We start from the raw sequence: 14,095 nt of genomic DNA on the forward strand, positions 1-14,095 counted from the left end.
GAAGTGCATTCTGGACGGGTGTGGACTGAAGTCAGCTACTCAAGTGGTTCGGCAACACCTCCTCTGGGCTGGCTGGTGGGATTCTGGCTTGCATCCCATAGTGTTTTTGAAGAAGTCGCACCACCTTGGCAAGTTATGAGATACATCACAATAAACGCAGGCCTGAACCTTCACTGGCCAGCCCAGACCAGTTTGCTACTCAACCACTACACCTTATGAGAAGGATTTAGGAGTCATAGTGGACTAAACATTATCAACCTCCACAGAAAGTTCATCAGAGGCCATTAAGAAGGCAAACAGACTGTCAACTTATATAGCGCCCTGCTGTGGGGAGTACAATTTCAAGAAGGTTCTGCTCAAGCTTTATAACACACTGGTGAGGCCCAGGGACATGCGCTCAAGGGAGGCAGGTGGGTCATCATGAAAAGTAAAAAAAAAAAAAATAATAATGATAACATATAAATGTGTCCACTGGTCTGTGTTATAAATATGTTTTCTGTGTGATTCCAATGATTTTGATCATTTTTATAGTCAAAATCACTGAATTTGTGCATTTCTTGTTCAAATACACGGGAGAAACGTGAGGTGGGCAGCAACGAGTCTCACCTCCCCTCGGACTGCGCTCTCCTTACACACTGATGGGGTTGATGCGTATGATTGTCACGTGCCTGTCGCTGTCTCTCTGTATGTCGTGGATATAATGTCTGCAGACACGATTATTATACACCCTGACTTTCCACACTCTGGCTAAGATCTTTAATGAATGTCTGTGACATATTTAGTCTTGCTGATCGGACATAAAACCGCAGTGAAAAGGCACAAGGTGAGGCAGACAGTACCGAGCCTCACCCTGAAGGGGGCGCATGTCAGCTTAACAGGTGCTCGTTGCTGCTGTTCTTCTACGCAGAGGCGCCAATAAGTTAGCGACATCAGAAAGTCAAGTGCTCTGCTGCGGCCCGTTTATTTTTATTTTTCATTCCGACTGACTGCCAAAATGGAAGATTAAGATTTTTAAAACTAAAGGAAAATAAGGAAGGACTTTTAGAAGAAATTGACGGAAATTTTCATGGAGAAGGATAGGTGCATGGACTTCATTTACAAATAAAGGTTAAGACCATAAATGGTTTTCAATTTTATAAAATGGTGGGATTTAAAAACTAAATTTTGACCTTAAATAAAATATTCTCGTTTTTCTTGTTCCCCTTTTGTTGAACAGTCTGTATTAAAATTGATTAAAACATCAGAATTACAAGCTTTTAAAATCAACTAAGTATTTCAATTAAGGTGAAAACCGAAATCCGTTTTTTGTACGCCTCTCTAGACTTTCATTTGTACTGAGTGAGTATGAATTGTGGAATTGCAACAACAAATTTAGAGCACACGGAGGGTGAGGAGCAAATGCGCTCTCTCTCTCGCCGTTCTTTCTTAGCCAAATATGCGCCTTACCTGTGTGTGTAACGAATGCTGATGAGATATGAAACATAACCAGTAGTCAGCGTGCCAGTTGAAGAGTGAATCAAGTGAAGGAGTCACCAGCCATGAACCTCACCGCACGTCACTGGTGAGGCCTCATCTGGAGTACTGTGGTCAGTTCTGGTCTATGGAAAAGATATAACAGCACTAGAGAAAGTTCGGATAACAGTCACGAGGCTGATTCCTAGCGTGCAGGGGATGAGTTATGAGGCGTGGAAGAATAATTTTAGGGTATTATAGCTTTCATCTTAAAGAAATAGCATAAAGAGTTAATAAATGTCAGAAACCTTTGCCAGCGTGTCAGTAAACCAGATAAAGGTCAAGTGAACAACAAAATGTACTGAAAGATGACTAAGAAATGACTAAGAAATCAGCAGATGTCCTGTAAAACAACCAGAATGGACTGTTGTTAAATGCACAGCAATTTCAAGGGTGGTGGCTCAAGTCAAAGGTATAAGAAGAACCAGAATGTTGATATATAATACGCTACTGTGGCTGTCCGTTTGTCTATCCAGGATTTGAAATCACCTGCAGCTCGCAAACCATTTGAACTACTGACCTGAGATGTGGTACACATACACTACGTGACGTCTACTATCCGCTTTTGGGGTGATGATTGACCTCTAAGGTTATTCCTCTTTTTATTTTATTTTATTGTACAATGAGGGCGGCACGGTGGCGCAGTGGTAGCGCTGCTGCCTCGCAGTAAGAAGACCTGGGCTCGCTTCCCGAGTTTACATGTTCTCCCTGTGTCTGTGTGGGTTTCCTCCCACAGTCCAAAGACATGCAGGTTAGGTGGACTGGTGATCCTAAATTGTCCCTATTGTGTGTGTGTGTGTGTGCCCTGCGGTGGGCTGGCACCCTGCCCAGGAATTTGTTCCTGCCTTGTGCCCTGTGCTGGCTGGGATTGGCTCCAGCAGACCCCCTTGACCCTGCAGTTAGGATACAGCGGGTTGGAAAATGACTGACTGACTGACTGTAGAATGAACTCTCAGCAGTAGGCAGCAGGACGCTGTTCTCATCCCTACCATCTATCTATCTATCTATACTATCGGTGTGCACATAACTGAGGAACCTACGCGGACGCATAACACCTCATCACTAATCAAGAAAGCCCAGCAGAGACTACACTTCCTGAGGCGGCTGAAGCAAGTAAGTCTTCCCCCTTCCATCCTCAGCATGTTCTACAGAGGCACCATTGACAGTGACACTGTCTGGTATGGCAACTGCAAAGGATAGTGAAGACAGCAGAGAACATTATTGGGGTGCCTCTCCCTTCACTACGGGACAAATTCTACAAACGCAGTGTTCGCGAGGCCTGCAGCATTGAGCAGGACCCCTTACACCCCTCACATGGACTTTTCACACTTCTGCCATCCAAGAGAAGATACTGCAGCATCAGATTAAGATCTGCCAGGCATCAGGATAGCTTTACCCCCAAGCTGTCAAACTCCTTAACGCCATGCTGCCCCCTGGGATCTTCCACACTGACCTCAACTGCCACTAAAAACTCAACTTTTATACATGCGAGCCACTGTCCTGCAAAGACGAGTGTGCAGGTAGAAAAAGAACTGAAAATCTCATACTGACCTTTAAGTATTCTGACACTCTTGATATCCTTCTGCTGTGAAACATCTAATAGATAGATAGATAGATAGATAGATAGATAGATAGATAGATAGATAGATAGATAGATAGATAGGCACTATATAACTGATAGATAGATAGATAGATAGATAGATAGATAGATAGATAGATAGATAGATAGATAGATGTGAAAGGCACTATATAATAGATAGAAAGATGGATAGATAGATAGATAGATAGATAAATAGATAGATAGATAGATGTGAAAGGCACTATATAATAGATAGATAGATAGATAGATAGATAGATAGATAGATACTTTATTACTCCCAAGGGGAAATTCACATATTGCACAAATATTAGGATTATTTTTTTCTTTACACAGAGAACCATAGACACCCAGAATAAGTGACCAAGTAGTGTGGTGGACAGTCGGACTTTCAGATGACTTATTCTGAAGCACATGTGGTGTGGCTGCAGGTTTGTTTAATATTTCAAAACTTAATAAGGTCCAATGAGCTGTTTCAGGGCTGAATTTTTGTTTTTTTCCTTTTCTCACAGGGCTGAATATTTTTCCAAAAATATTTCCTGAAAAGCACACAAAGCAATAGTTTCTCACATAAACCAACATAAAATGTCTGTTGCTGTGTGAAGTGCTGTGTTGCCACCTGTCAGGCTGGGTTTATACTTCCTGCTCCAGCGGACGCTCCTGCTACACAAGTGTTGTACCGTTTATACTTGTGTGCGTACTTTCCGTAAATCTGGAAGAATTCAGCAGTGGCAGTGTGAGATGATATCACGGTGACAACAGGTTCGGCTTCGCTGTGTTGTGAATTGCCCAGACCAGCCATTAAATTCCGATGACACCTTACCGCACTCTCTCTGAAATGATTAAATTGTTAAAAAAATGTTTTTTTAACTCAATTTTGCTTTTTGTAAAAACTTGATTGCTTTGTATGGATTCCAATAAAATTAATAAAATAAATATATATAAAAAAAACGTTTTAAATTAAATTGATTAAAATGTTTAATGATTAAATCCATCAATCCAGAGATATGTCCATTCCAGCAAGCATTGAGCACGAGGCAGAAACAATCCCTACACGGGCATCAGGTCATCGCAAGGTGAATACAAGGACACACTCACACACACACTGGCGTCACTTTAGTGTCACCAAATCTGCACGTCTTTGGAAGGAAACCGGAGCCCAATGTGGAAACCCAGCAGAAAAACATGAAAACTCCAGACAGAGAATACCAGCGACGTGACTCCCTGTGAGACAGCAGGGCTACCGCTCCGCCACCGTGTCACCCCCATGTGTGTAATTATTAACAGCATTCAATATTTACACGAGATTAACAATTTATTTGTAAAATGTAACATACATACTTTAATGCACTTGATATCAAGTATAAATCGAAGGATTCTAAATGTGCAGAGAGTTGGAATATCATTAATGTGATGTGTTTGGTGTGGTGGTCTGTTGCCATTTGCCGCTGCTGTCAGGTCTGGAGGAAGCCCCAGGAAAAAAAGACGGCACGCAAGACAATATTTGAGACTTTTAAAACGTATTGCGTCATTACGATCAGGAATATGCGACACTTGAATATAAAAGCACCACAAATTCATCTGTATGTCACCATTTTGATTTAACCATTCGTCAAACATGGAAGCGCGCACATGGATCCTGTAAGCGGCTTTCTGTCACATGTGGACAGTAAACAGCGACTCTGACGTCCCGTTCCGACTTTTATCACACTGCGCCCCCTGACTTTTTCCGTGCACGTGCCGCGTTAATTTTTGAGGAGCTGCTCAGAGGACGCGTCAAATGAACGCGGAGCGCGCGTGGCAGCCGTGATGCGTGCGTGTCCACGTTCTGAGCGTGAAGTATGAACGCGCCATTAGACATCACTGGAAGCATTAGGGGTTCGGGTTTGGATCAGCTGAGGCCGGCCCCTCACTCTCGTTTTAGATCTCGATCTCCAGATCACTCAATCTGAAGTCTGACAAGTCCAATTCAAAATAATGAAACATACGCAAAACGTCGTGCACTGGGTATATTTTGCTTGGCGCTTTCGCTTTGCTCTCTCACTAGAAATCGATGCCATTCTAGACGTTGGTTACTCTAAGCTACTTATGCACATGCAGGGATTCGACGTCAACGAGTCTAACAGTCCTCCAAGCACAGAGGGTACACCTATAAAACAATGGCGGGTCTCTTCGATGTTTACAGCTCATTATCACCCTCTACCTGTGGATGTCAAAATCCGGCCTCAACCCCGTGATCGACAGACGCCGACATCCGCCATTAAAGAGTTAGAGATATGGAGGTTTTGACAGAATTGGGCCTCACGGAAGCAAAGCAGCTGAAGCCAAGCCTTGACAGAACGAGACACCAGAATGATAAGCCAGCATGATGATGAACTCTGACAAGATTTCACCAACGAGAAGCTGAAGGGTAGCAAAGTCTGACAGAATGAGAATCCTGCAAATTAAAGCGGCCGCTGGTGTGACGCCAGGGCATCTGCTGCCAAGTATGAGGATCCTGAGAAAGGCTTCATTCTGCCATTACTGGGATTCAAGAACGTAACATACAAGCATCATGGCATCGGACAGAATCAGGCTGCTGGACAATAAAACAGGTAATGGTGTGGTGTGACAAAATCAGACACCAGCAGGATCAAAATAAATAAACTTTTAAGTCAGACTTCAGGAACCTAGAAGTAAAGGAACAGGTGAGCCTGTCCATGATGAGCTTAGACCCCAGCTAGCATAACGTCAAAACCTAACGGGATCAGACTCCAGTGATCCGAGCCTTGTAGAGTACAAAGGGTGCGTACATTGTAATAAATCAGATTTGTATCTTAAAGGAGATTTTGTTTGGATGCTTTAAACGTGCTTCTTAGCCAGGACACTGAAAGGCTTAGCCAAATGCCTGTCGGCCATCCCAAAGAACTGAAATCAAAGCCCCTCTTATTAATTACCGGTCACATCACAAGGGAGACGGGCCGCAGCTCTGCAAATCCAACTGACAAGTCGGTCTCCTCATTAAGGCAGCCACATTCTTGTTGTCTTTTAGCACAATTAAGAATGAATGTCATCAAACAGAGGCGCAGTTATGGGGGTCTGCACTGAATGGCACCATTCACTGGATAGTCATGTGAGCCGAGGAAAGCAAAACCTCTGTCTGTCATGTTGAAAGAAATATTCAAGAAAGCAAAAATGACATGCGAGGCTTTAAAGTCTCCAGGCTGGGCAATTTGGGCTCGAAGACGGGCAACCCCTGCAGCTCCAGGTCATTTTATACAATTCCTTACATCAGAAAAAAAAAAAATATATATATACTGTATACTGCACATGTGAGCTGCTGTTTGCCATCTGGTTAAATCTGAAAACACTTGTTGGTGGCTTTCTTTAGGATTACATTACAGAAATAAGTTAAAAAAAAAGATAATACACTCACTTCATACACAACAAGCCGGGGCCTGTTAGCTTACAACAAAGGTGAGCATCGCCTCTCCTTCTGCTTTAAGGATCTCTGTGTTATGTACAGCTGATAACAAAGAATCATTCCCAGCTACATGTGTTTGGTAATTTATATTCATATCTGTCTATCGAGCAAACTGTTATATAGCGCCTTTCATTATCTGTCATATCCCGCCCTGGATTTCTGTCTACATGTCTGTCTGTCTATCATAGATAGATGTGCAAGGCATCCCATAATAGATATAAAAGGCACTACATGATAGATAGATAGATAGATAGATAGATAGATAGATATGAAAGGCACTATAGATAGATAGTGAAAGGCACTATATAACTGATAGATAGATAGATAGATAGATAGATAGATAGATAGATAGATAGATAGATAGATAGATAGAGTGAAAGGCACTATATAATAGATAGATAGATAGATAGATAGATAGATAGATAGATAGATAGATAGATAGATAGATGTGAAAGGCACTATATAATAGATAGATAGATAGATAGATAGATAGATAGATAGATAGATAGATAGATAGATAGATAGACATGAAAGGTGCTATATAATAGATAGATAGATAGATAGATAGATAGATAGATAGATAGATAGATAGATAGATAGATAGATAGATATGAATAGCAAAAAACTATACTCTGGAAAAATTCATATCCATCCATTATCCAACCTGCTATATCCTAACTACAGGGTCACGGGGGTCTGCTGGAGCCAATCCCAGCCAACACAGGGAGCAAGGCAGGAAACAAACCCTGGGCAGGGTGCCAGCCCACCGCAGAATTCATATATATATCTATATATATATTTTGTGAAACAAATGCCAGTTTCTTATCTTTATAACACCAATGCAACGTTTTAGTTCTGCACACTACATTGCACACACTTTATTGCTCGACTTTGTACTGAAAATGAAATCTTCAAATATGTGCTGTGTACTGTATATTCGTTTACGCGTCCATCAGTCAAACTCCTTATCTACTTTTTCCATGGTACAGTCACAGTGAAGATCAAATTTATTGTATTAAATATTTAGTACACAATCAAATAATACAAAAGATGGGATAAGCTCAGGACCTATGAAATGCTGAACTGAAATGAGGAGGCTGAAGACATGAATGGATAGAAGGAGGGAGGGATGTTTAGAAGCTTTTCAGGTACAGTGTAGTCTGCTAAAACTAGTTTCTGAATCCTGGTATGGATATAAAAATATGTTAATTAAGCGAGCGAAGTGAGTAGGGGGCATTAGCGGTACCCGGTGGCTCCCCGCACGTATTAGTGAAACAGCACAGTGAGGAGGTCCCCGCCTGGCTCCCTATTCCTGATGTCAGGCTTCCCCCTCCCCTCAGCCCACAGCCCGTATCTCAGGTTAGCACGAATATTTCGCTCCTGCAAGTGAACTGTGATTCTTAGCGCAATGAGAGAAGTTGCAAAATCAACCGGAATGTTCAAGCAAATTATAGAAAAAATCCTGATCTAAATCTGTTAAGTAGTTCTCTCATTTGCTAGCTAAGCGGAGGTAAGGAATGCCCCAAGGCTGGTGCGCTGCATGTCTCTCGGATTCGCGCAAATAAATCGGAACCGCAAGTGAACTGTGATACTTCGTGCAGTGAGGGAAGTCACAAAATCAACCGGAATGTTCAAGCAAAGTATGGAAAAAACCCAGATCTAAATCCATTAAGTAGTTCTCTTGTGAAAAGCAGACAGACAGCCATACAGACAGACAGACAGACAGACGTTGGATTTTATTTATATATATATAAAGGTCAAAAAAGGTTGAAGGTTATTTCCACAGTGAAAAAGAAAGAAGGTTAAAGACAGAAGGTTTTGGCTGTGGCACACCCGATGAAGGCCATACAGCCAAATCGTTTTGTCTTCGACCTTCTTCAGATGCTCGCTAACTCCTTGTCTTCGGTGTATTTACAGTATACAGGGAGATTCTACACAACAGTTTTGGGGTAAGGACTCTCAAACTGGTGTCTATCTGAGGAGACGTGGTCACTAACAGCCTCTTCTCTTTCACTCGCTGTCCCGATGAAGAAGTCCAGTGACGTCACTTCCAGGATGGCCATGGAGGTCCTGCCTCTTCCACCCCACAGGCTCTTCAAAGAGCAGCAGCGGTGGAAGTCGCCGTATCATTCATGGATCAGATTTGAAAGAACGTGGAGCTCCAAGAGACTGACAGACGTTCTAAAACTTTTGACTGGTAGTGGATATACAAACACATCATCCTCATCATCATCATCATCGTTAAACTGAGCTCGCTTGATGGATGGCTGCAATAACAACGATGGACACTTCCTAAGTGGTATTGGACTGCAAGTTAACGACGGCCATGCGGTTCCATTCTACGCCTCATGGCTGACATAAGTATCAGTGACATTATTTGCTTCCTGTACCCTCCACTACTCCATTATATCTCAAAGAAGACTGGCGCAAGTTGCTATTCATCATCTGATGCTACTGTCCATTTTATGCCATGTCATCTCTCTTTTGAGTTGTATGCCCACCAGATCCTGGCTTCTCAAGTGAGGTAAAGATTGGAGACTAAAATCCCTTTTGGGATAATATCCATCCATCCATCCATTCATTATCCAACCTGCTATATCCTAACTACAGGGTCACGGGGGTCTGCTGGAGCCTATCCCAGCCAACACAGGGCACAAGGCAGGAAACAAACCCCAAACAGGGTGCCAGCCCACCGCAGTGGGATAATATCAGAAATTAAAATTGTAATGTAAAAACTTAAAACTTACACCGAAGCCCACAATCAATGCCATAACTGTGTCCATCCTTCCAATTTCTCCATTTAGGAGGACCTGCGCCTCTACCAGTGCTGTGTCTGGTCAATACGACTGTATGGGTTCGAGTGCTGGAGTATAACGGTAAGTGGCATTGAAAACTGTTATCCTTTCACACAACATGCCTCAGAAGGATATGCCACAGACAACTTCCAACCAAGATCTCCTTGCACAATGCCACCAAGCTGACACAAACACCATTCTGGTGACAAAGTGATGGAGGCTGATACATCCACGTGTTGAGGCGGGACGCAGAATCCATCATCAAAACTCCTCCACGCTGGACTTCAGAAGGCAGAAGTAGAAGAAGAAGAAGAAGGGGGTGCCCATAAACCAACATGGAGGTGTACAGATGAAAAAGACCTGCAGAGGATGAACATGACCTAGGGAACTGTGGAGAAACTGGCCAAGGATAGATGTGGGTAGATGAGATTTGTTGCTGCCCTAAGTGCCAGTGGGCACGATGGGCACACCTGACCAGAGAAACTCTTAAAAAAAACTCTGGGTGGCTCTTCTAAGAGATGCCGTAGAGGAAGATGAAGGTTCCAGAAAGAGCCACTCATTAAGATTCATAACGTGTCACGTCATTTTCTAACCTGCTTAATCCACACTAAGGGTCGTGGGGGGCACTGGACCCTAACCCAGCTAGTATAGGGCACAAGACAGGAATAAACCCTGAATAGGGTGCCAGTCCATCACAAGGCAGACACATCAGGCACACACTAGGGCCAGTTTAGCATCGCCAGTAGACCACCAGTTGGGAAACCCACACAGGCACAGGGAGAACATGCAAACTCCATGTGAGGAGGACTCGGGACATGAACCCATGCAGGTCTCCTTACTGTCAGGCAGCAGCGCTACAACTGCACCGCTGTGCCAACCCAGATCCATTACAGGTAACCATAAGTAAATGCTAACCGATTTGTCAAACACCAATGGGTTCCTCTCACTGCATTCAATGACACAGGCTGGGTTCAGGTCCTCTTGATCTGTCACGCCCTGCTAGGTCACCTGCCAGACATTAAAGACGTTCGTTTTGCCCACATATTAGGAGCCTTTTCAACGACCCAAGAGCCAATTTCACATGCAGAGAACCCTTCCCAGTAAGAAATGGCTCTTTGTCAAACAAGGGTTCTACCACACAGCCCAGTTAAATGTCAGTAAAGAATCGCCATTTTTAAGTGTGTGAGTGGGATCAATCCAAGCATAAAAATGAGCAGGAACAGGACAGCAGTCCCAACACACCAACACTCACCCACCTTGGCACGTGGAAATGAAAAACAAGAGTCCACTGGACATCAAATTCCACGTAGACACGCAGGCGGAACGTGTGAACTGCAGGCTCGAAAACTTAACAGATGACCACCTGACCCAGTCCTCTGAAGCTGCGCTAAACACTACGCCACCCTGCCGCCGCCGCCTCCTTCCTCGCGTCCTGTTTTTTTTGTTTTTTTTTTTTAGAGTAAATCTATGGGATTGCACCTCACTGCGCAAAACTGATTGAAGGTGTACGGAATCAAGCTTCTTCTTTAAACCTCCATATTCCAGCTCTAACAGTCAAAGTGAGAATCCGTGCGACAGGAGCGACAAGAAGGAATGATCACGAGCGCCTCGTGCTGTCTTATTTTACAGAAAGACTCTTCTCCGGTTCCGTACGGTGTCTTTCCCAGGGCTCTCGATTTTGGGCTTCTCGTACAAACCTTTCTGATTTCGCGTTTCTTATCTCACCTCAACCCCAAGCACACGTCTGACCTGGTTGGGGTCTCAATCTCAGCCGTCTCTACTCACCCCCTACTGCAGATCAGTTGGAGCGCTTCAACGTGTCCGTGGTATGCCGCCCATAGGGTGGGGGTCATGCCATCTTCGTCCGGGGTGTTCAGATCTTTCCTAGTGGCTTCTTTTAGAAGATCCTTATAGCCATCGATGGCCGCTTTGTGGTATCTGTCCGACATGGTTAGCTGCGCAGTGTCAGGGCTCGCGACTCAGGAGCCGAGGTGCATGATCCCCAAGCCGTGGCCGAATGGTCTGTTGGGGGGAGAAGGCTGTGTGGAAAGGTGACAAGGAAACGTCATCTGCACAGGGGAGGATCAAGGAAGAGCTAAAGTCCACTTGACGCTGCTCGGCACAGACGTGGCGATTAACGAACTGCGAGCGGACAGAGTGGAGCGGAGCCACACCGGGCTGGGGAAGGAAATACGAGAAAGAGATCGATGAGCCAGAAACTTAAACGGGAATCCTGTGGGCTCTGCACGATAAAGGAGGACCTCCATTTGTGTGACCTTTCTTAAACTCTTATCTCAGCTGAGTGATTTATCCGTTTATAGTCGGCACATCGCAGACTAAAGGACATCCAGGGTGGCGGGGCGGTCTTTGGAAAGATTGACTGCATATTGGGAATTGGGTGGGGGGTGGGGGTGTTTATTGTCTGAAAACGAAAGTGGGCCTCAGCTGGGAGGGCGTTCAACTGGAAACAAGTGCAGAAATGTGACAGGGTTAGGAGACCTTCACCAAGAAAAGAAATGGACTACTAAGATCAAAAAAGGAATATGGCTATTTATCTGTGATATAGCACCGCGCATATCTTTATGCATTTTAAATTGTGCCTTGTCAGTCTTTCACATCTGTCTACATTATCTAGTACAACCCTTCACGTCTGTCTGTCTGTCTCTTATACAGAATATTTCACATCAATTAATCTATCTGCTTTACTGTATATGCCTTGTCAATATCAGTCTATAACAGATAGATAGATAGATAGATAGATAGATAGATAGATAGATAGATAGATAGATAGATAGATAGATAGAAAGGCACTATATAGTAGATAGATAGATAGATAGATAGATAGATAGATAGATAGATAGATAGATAGATATGAAAGGCACTATATAATAGATAGATAGATAGATAGATAGATAGATAGATAGATAAATAGATAGATAGATAGATATGAAAGGCACTATATAATAGATAGATAGATAGATAGATAGATAGATAGATAGATAGATAGATAGATATGAAAGGCACTATATAATAGATAGATAGATAGATAGATAGATAGATAGATAGATAGATAGATAGATAGATAGATAGATAGAAAGGCACTATATAGTAGATAGATAGATAGATAGATAGATAGATAGATAGATAGATAGATAGATAGATAGATAGATAGATAGATAGATAGATATGAAATACTACACATAACAGATAGATGTGAAAGGGAGAATTATACCATGTGGACAGATGTATAAGACACAATTCACCTATCTATCTATTGTACAGTGCCTTTCAATGCTCTCTATCTCTTATAAAGTGCCTTTCACATCTTCCGGTCCATCTCTTATATACAGTATATAGATCAGTTCACATGTTTCTATTTATACGTTGTCAATCTCCAATTACGTGCTTTTCATAGCTACCTATGTATCTGTCTAACAGCCTATCTATCTGTCACTTAGTGACTTTTGAATATACTGTATCTGTATATAAACCTATACATAAAATGAAAATCAATAAAATAGCAGAGTTCAATATTTAATATGAAATCTCATTGCGATTGCTTGAGAATTGACCAGCCAATCAATCAATCAATCAATCAATCAATCAATCAATCAATTCATCCATCCATCTGTTGTATTGCAATTTTTGGCAGAAAACAATAAGAACCATCCAATATATGACATATTATGACACTGGGAGACCCTGCTCTTGAATAAATTAGCAAAGATGTTGATTAACAGTAAAAACTGATATTACATCACATCTGTACAGTAGGTGCAGAGAGAGAAAATCCAGTAAAGACAAAGGGCAGATTTTTAAATAAAGTTTTAACTTCATGACTAATGGAGCCTAATAGGCAAACAGACTTAAGAAGATACCTATCTACCTATTATATAGTGCCTCTCACATCTATCTTTCATATACATCCATCCATCCATCCATCCACAGGCCCGGATTAAGGTGGGTGCTACTGATGCTGCAGCATTAGGCCCGTTCCTGAAATAGACCCAGATGAAAACAGACGAGAATTCTCCGGAAGCTGAACAGTTTTCCTTTGCTATATTAAGAATTCGCGTTTGCTAAGGCTCGAAAAACAGCAATATAAGTAAGCAGCACTAGCACAGTAGTTAGGGTGACTTTATGCCTAGGTTAAGTTGATCTGGTTTAGCCTTTTCTGCCTTTTCTTCAATTGCTATTGAATGTTGATGTTACAAAGTTTGATGTTAATCTCGAGTTGTTACGATACTACGTCGTTATTATTATTCATGTTCAATAAAGGCTGGCTGGTTGCGGCGGAAGCAAATAAGGCTCTTTGTTCGGTCTGAGTGCGCATGTGCGGTGAGTGTCCAATGCACAGGCACCAATGCCAAGAAAAAATAGGCCTTTTTTGAGCTGCAGCATCAGGCCCAATTTCGTCTTAATGCAGCCCTGTCCATCCATATATACCACCTTTCATATCTTTCTGGATAAAGTGCCTTGTCTATGTCTAATTGAGAGCCTTGAATAAATGTGCAAGCCTTTTTGATAACATATTTCCCCTTTGTCATTATGGGTTAGCGAGTGTCGCCAGTGTTGCCAGTGTTGCCAGATGTAACTGGCAAAAGTATCCATTTAACATTAAATCGACTACACAATAAAGTGTGCAGAAAGCGAAGGGATCTGAATACTTTCACAAGTCACTGTACTTTTACTTTTGAAGGCATCTGTTTTCTTATCTAAAACAGTGAA

The 14,095-nt window shown here is 42.6% G+C and overlaps 1 protein-coding gene across 1 annotated transcript in view; it reads right to left on the bottom strand.

Annotated features, from left to right (window-relative positions):
* anks4b (ankyrin repeat and sterile alpha motif domain containing 4B) overlaps window positions 1-11,696 on the bottom strand; it is a 34,214-nt gene extending 22,518 nt beyond the window's left edge. The window contains exon 1 of the mRNA XM_039774730.1: window positions 11,153-11,696. Within this exon, the coding sequence (XP_039630664.1) occupies window positions 11,153-11,316 (164 nt within the window). The 5' untranslated portion in view covers window positions 11,317-11,696. The remainder of the gene's footprint in view (window positions 1-11,152) is intronic.
* Window positions 11,697-14,095: the final 2,399 nt, after the last annotated feature.

Source organism: Polypterus senegalus, chromosome 13, assembly GCF_016835505.1.
Source record: "Polypterus senegalus isolate Bchr_013 chromosome 13, ASM1683550v1, whole genome shotgun sequence".
Taxonomy (NCBI): Eukaryota; Metazoa; Chordata; class Cladistia; order Polypteriformes; family Polypteridae; genus Polypterus; species Polypterus senegalus.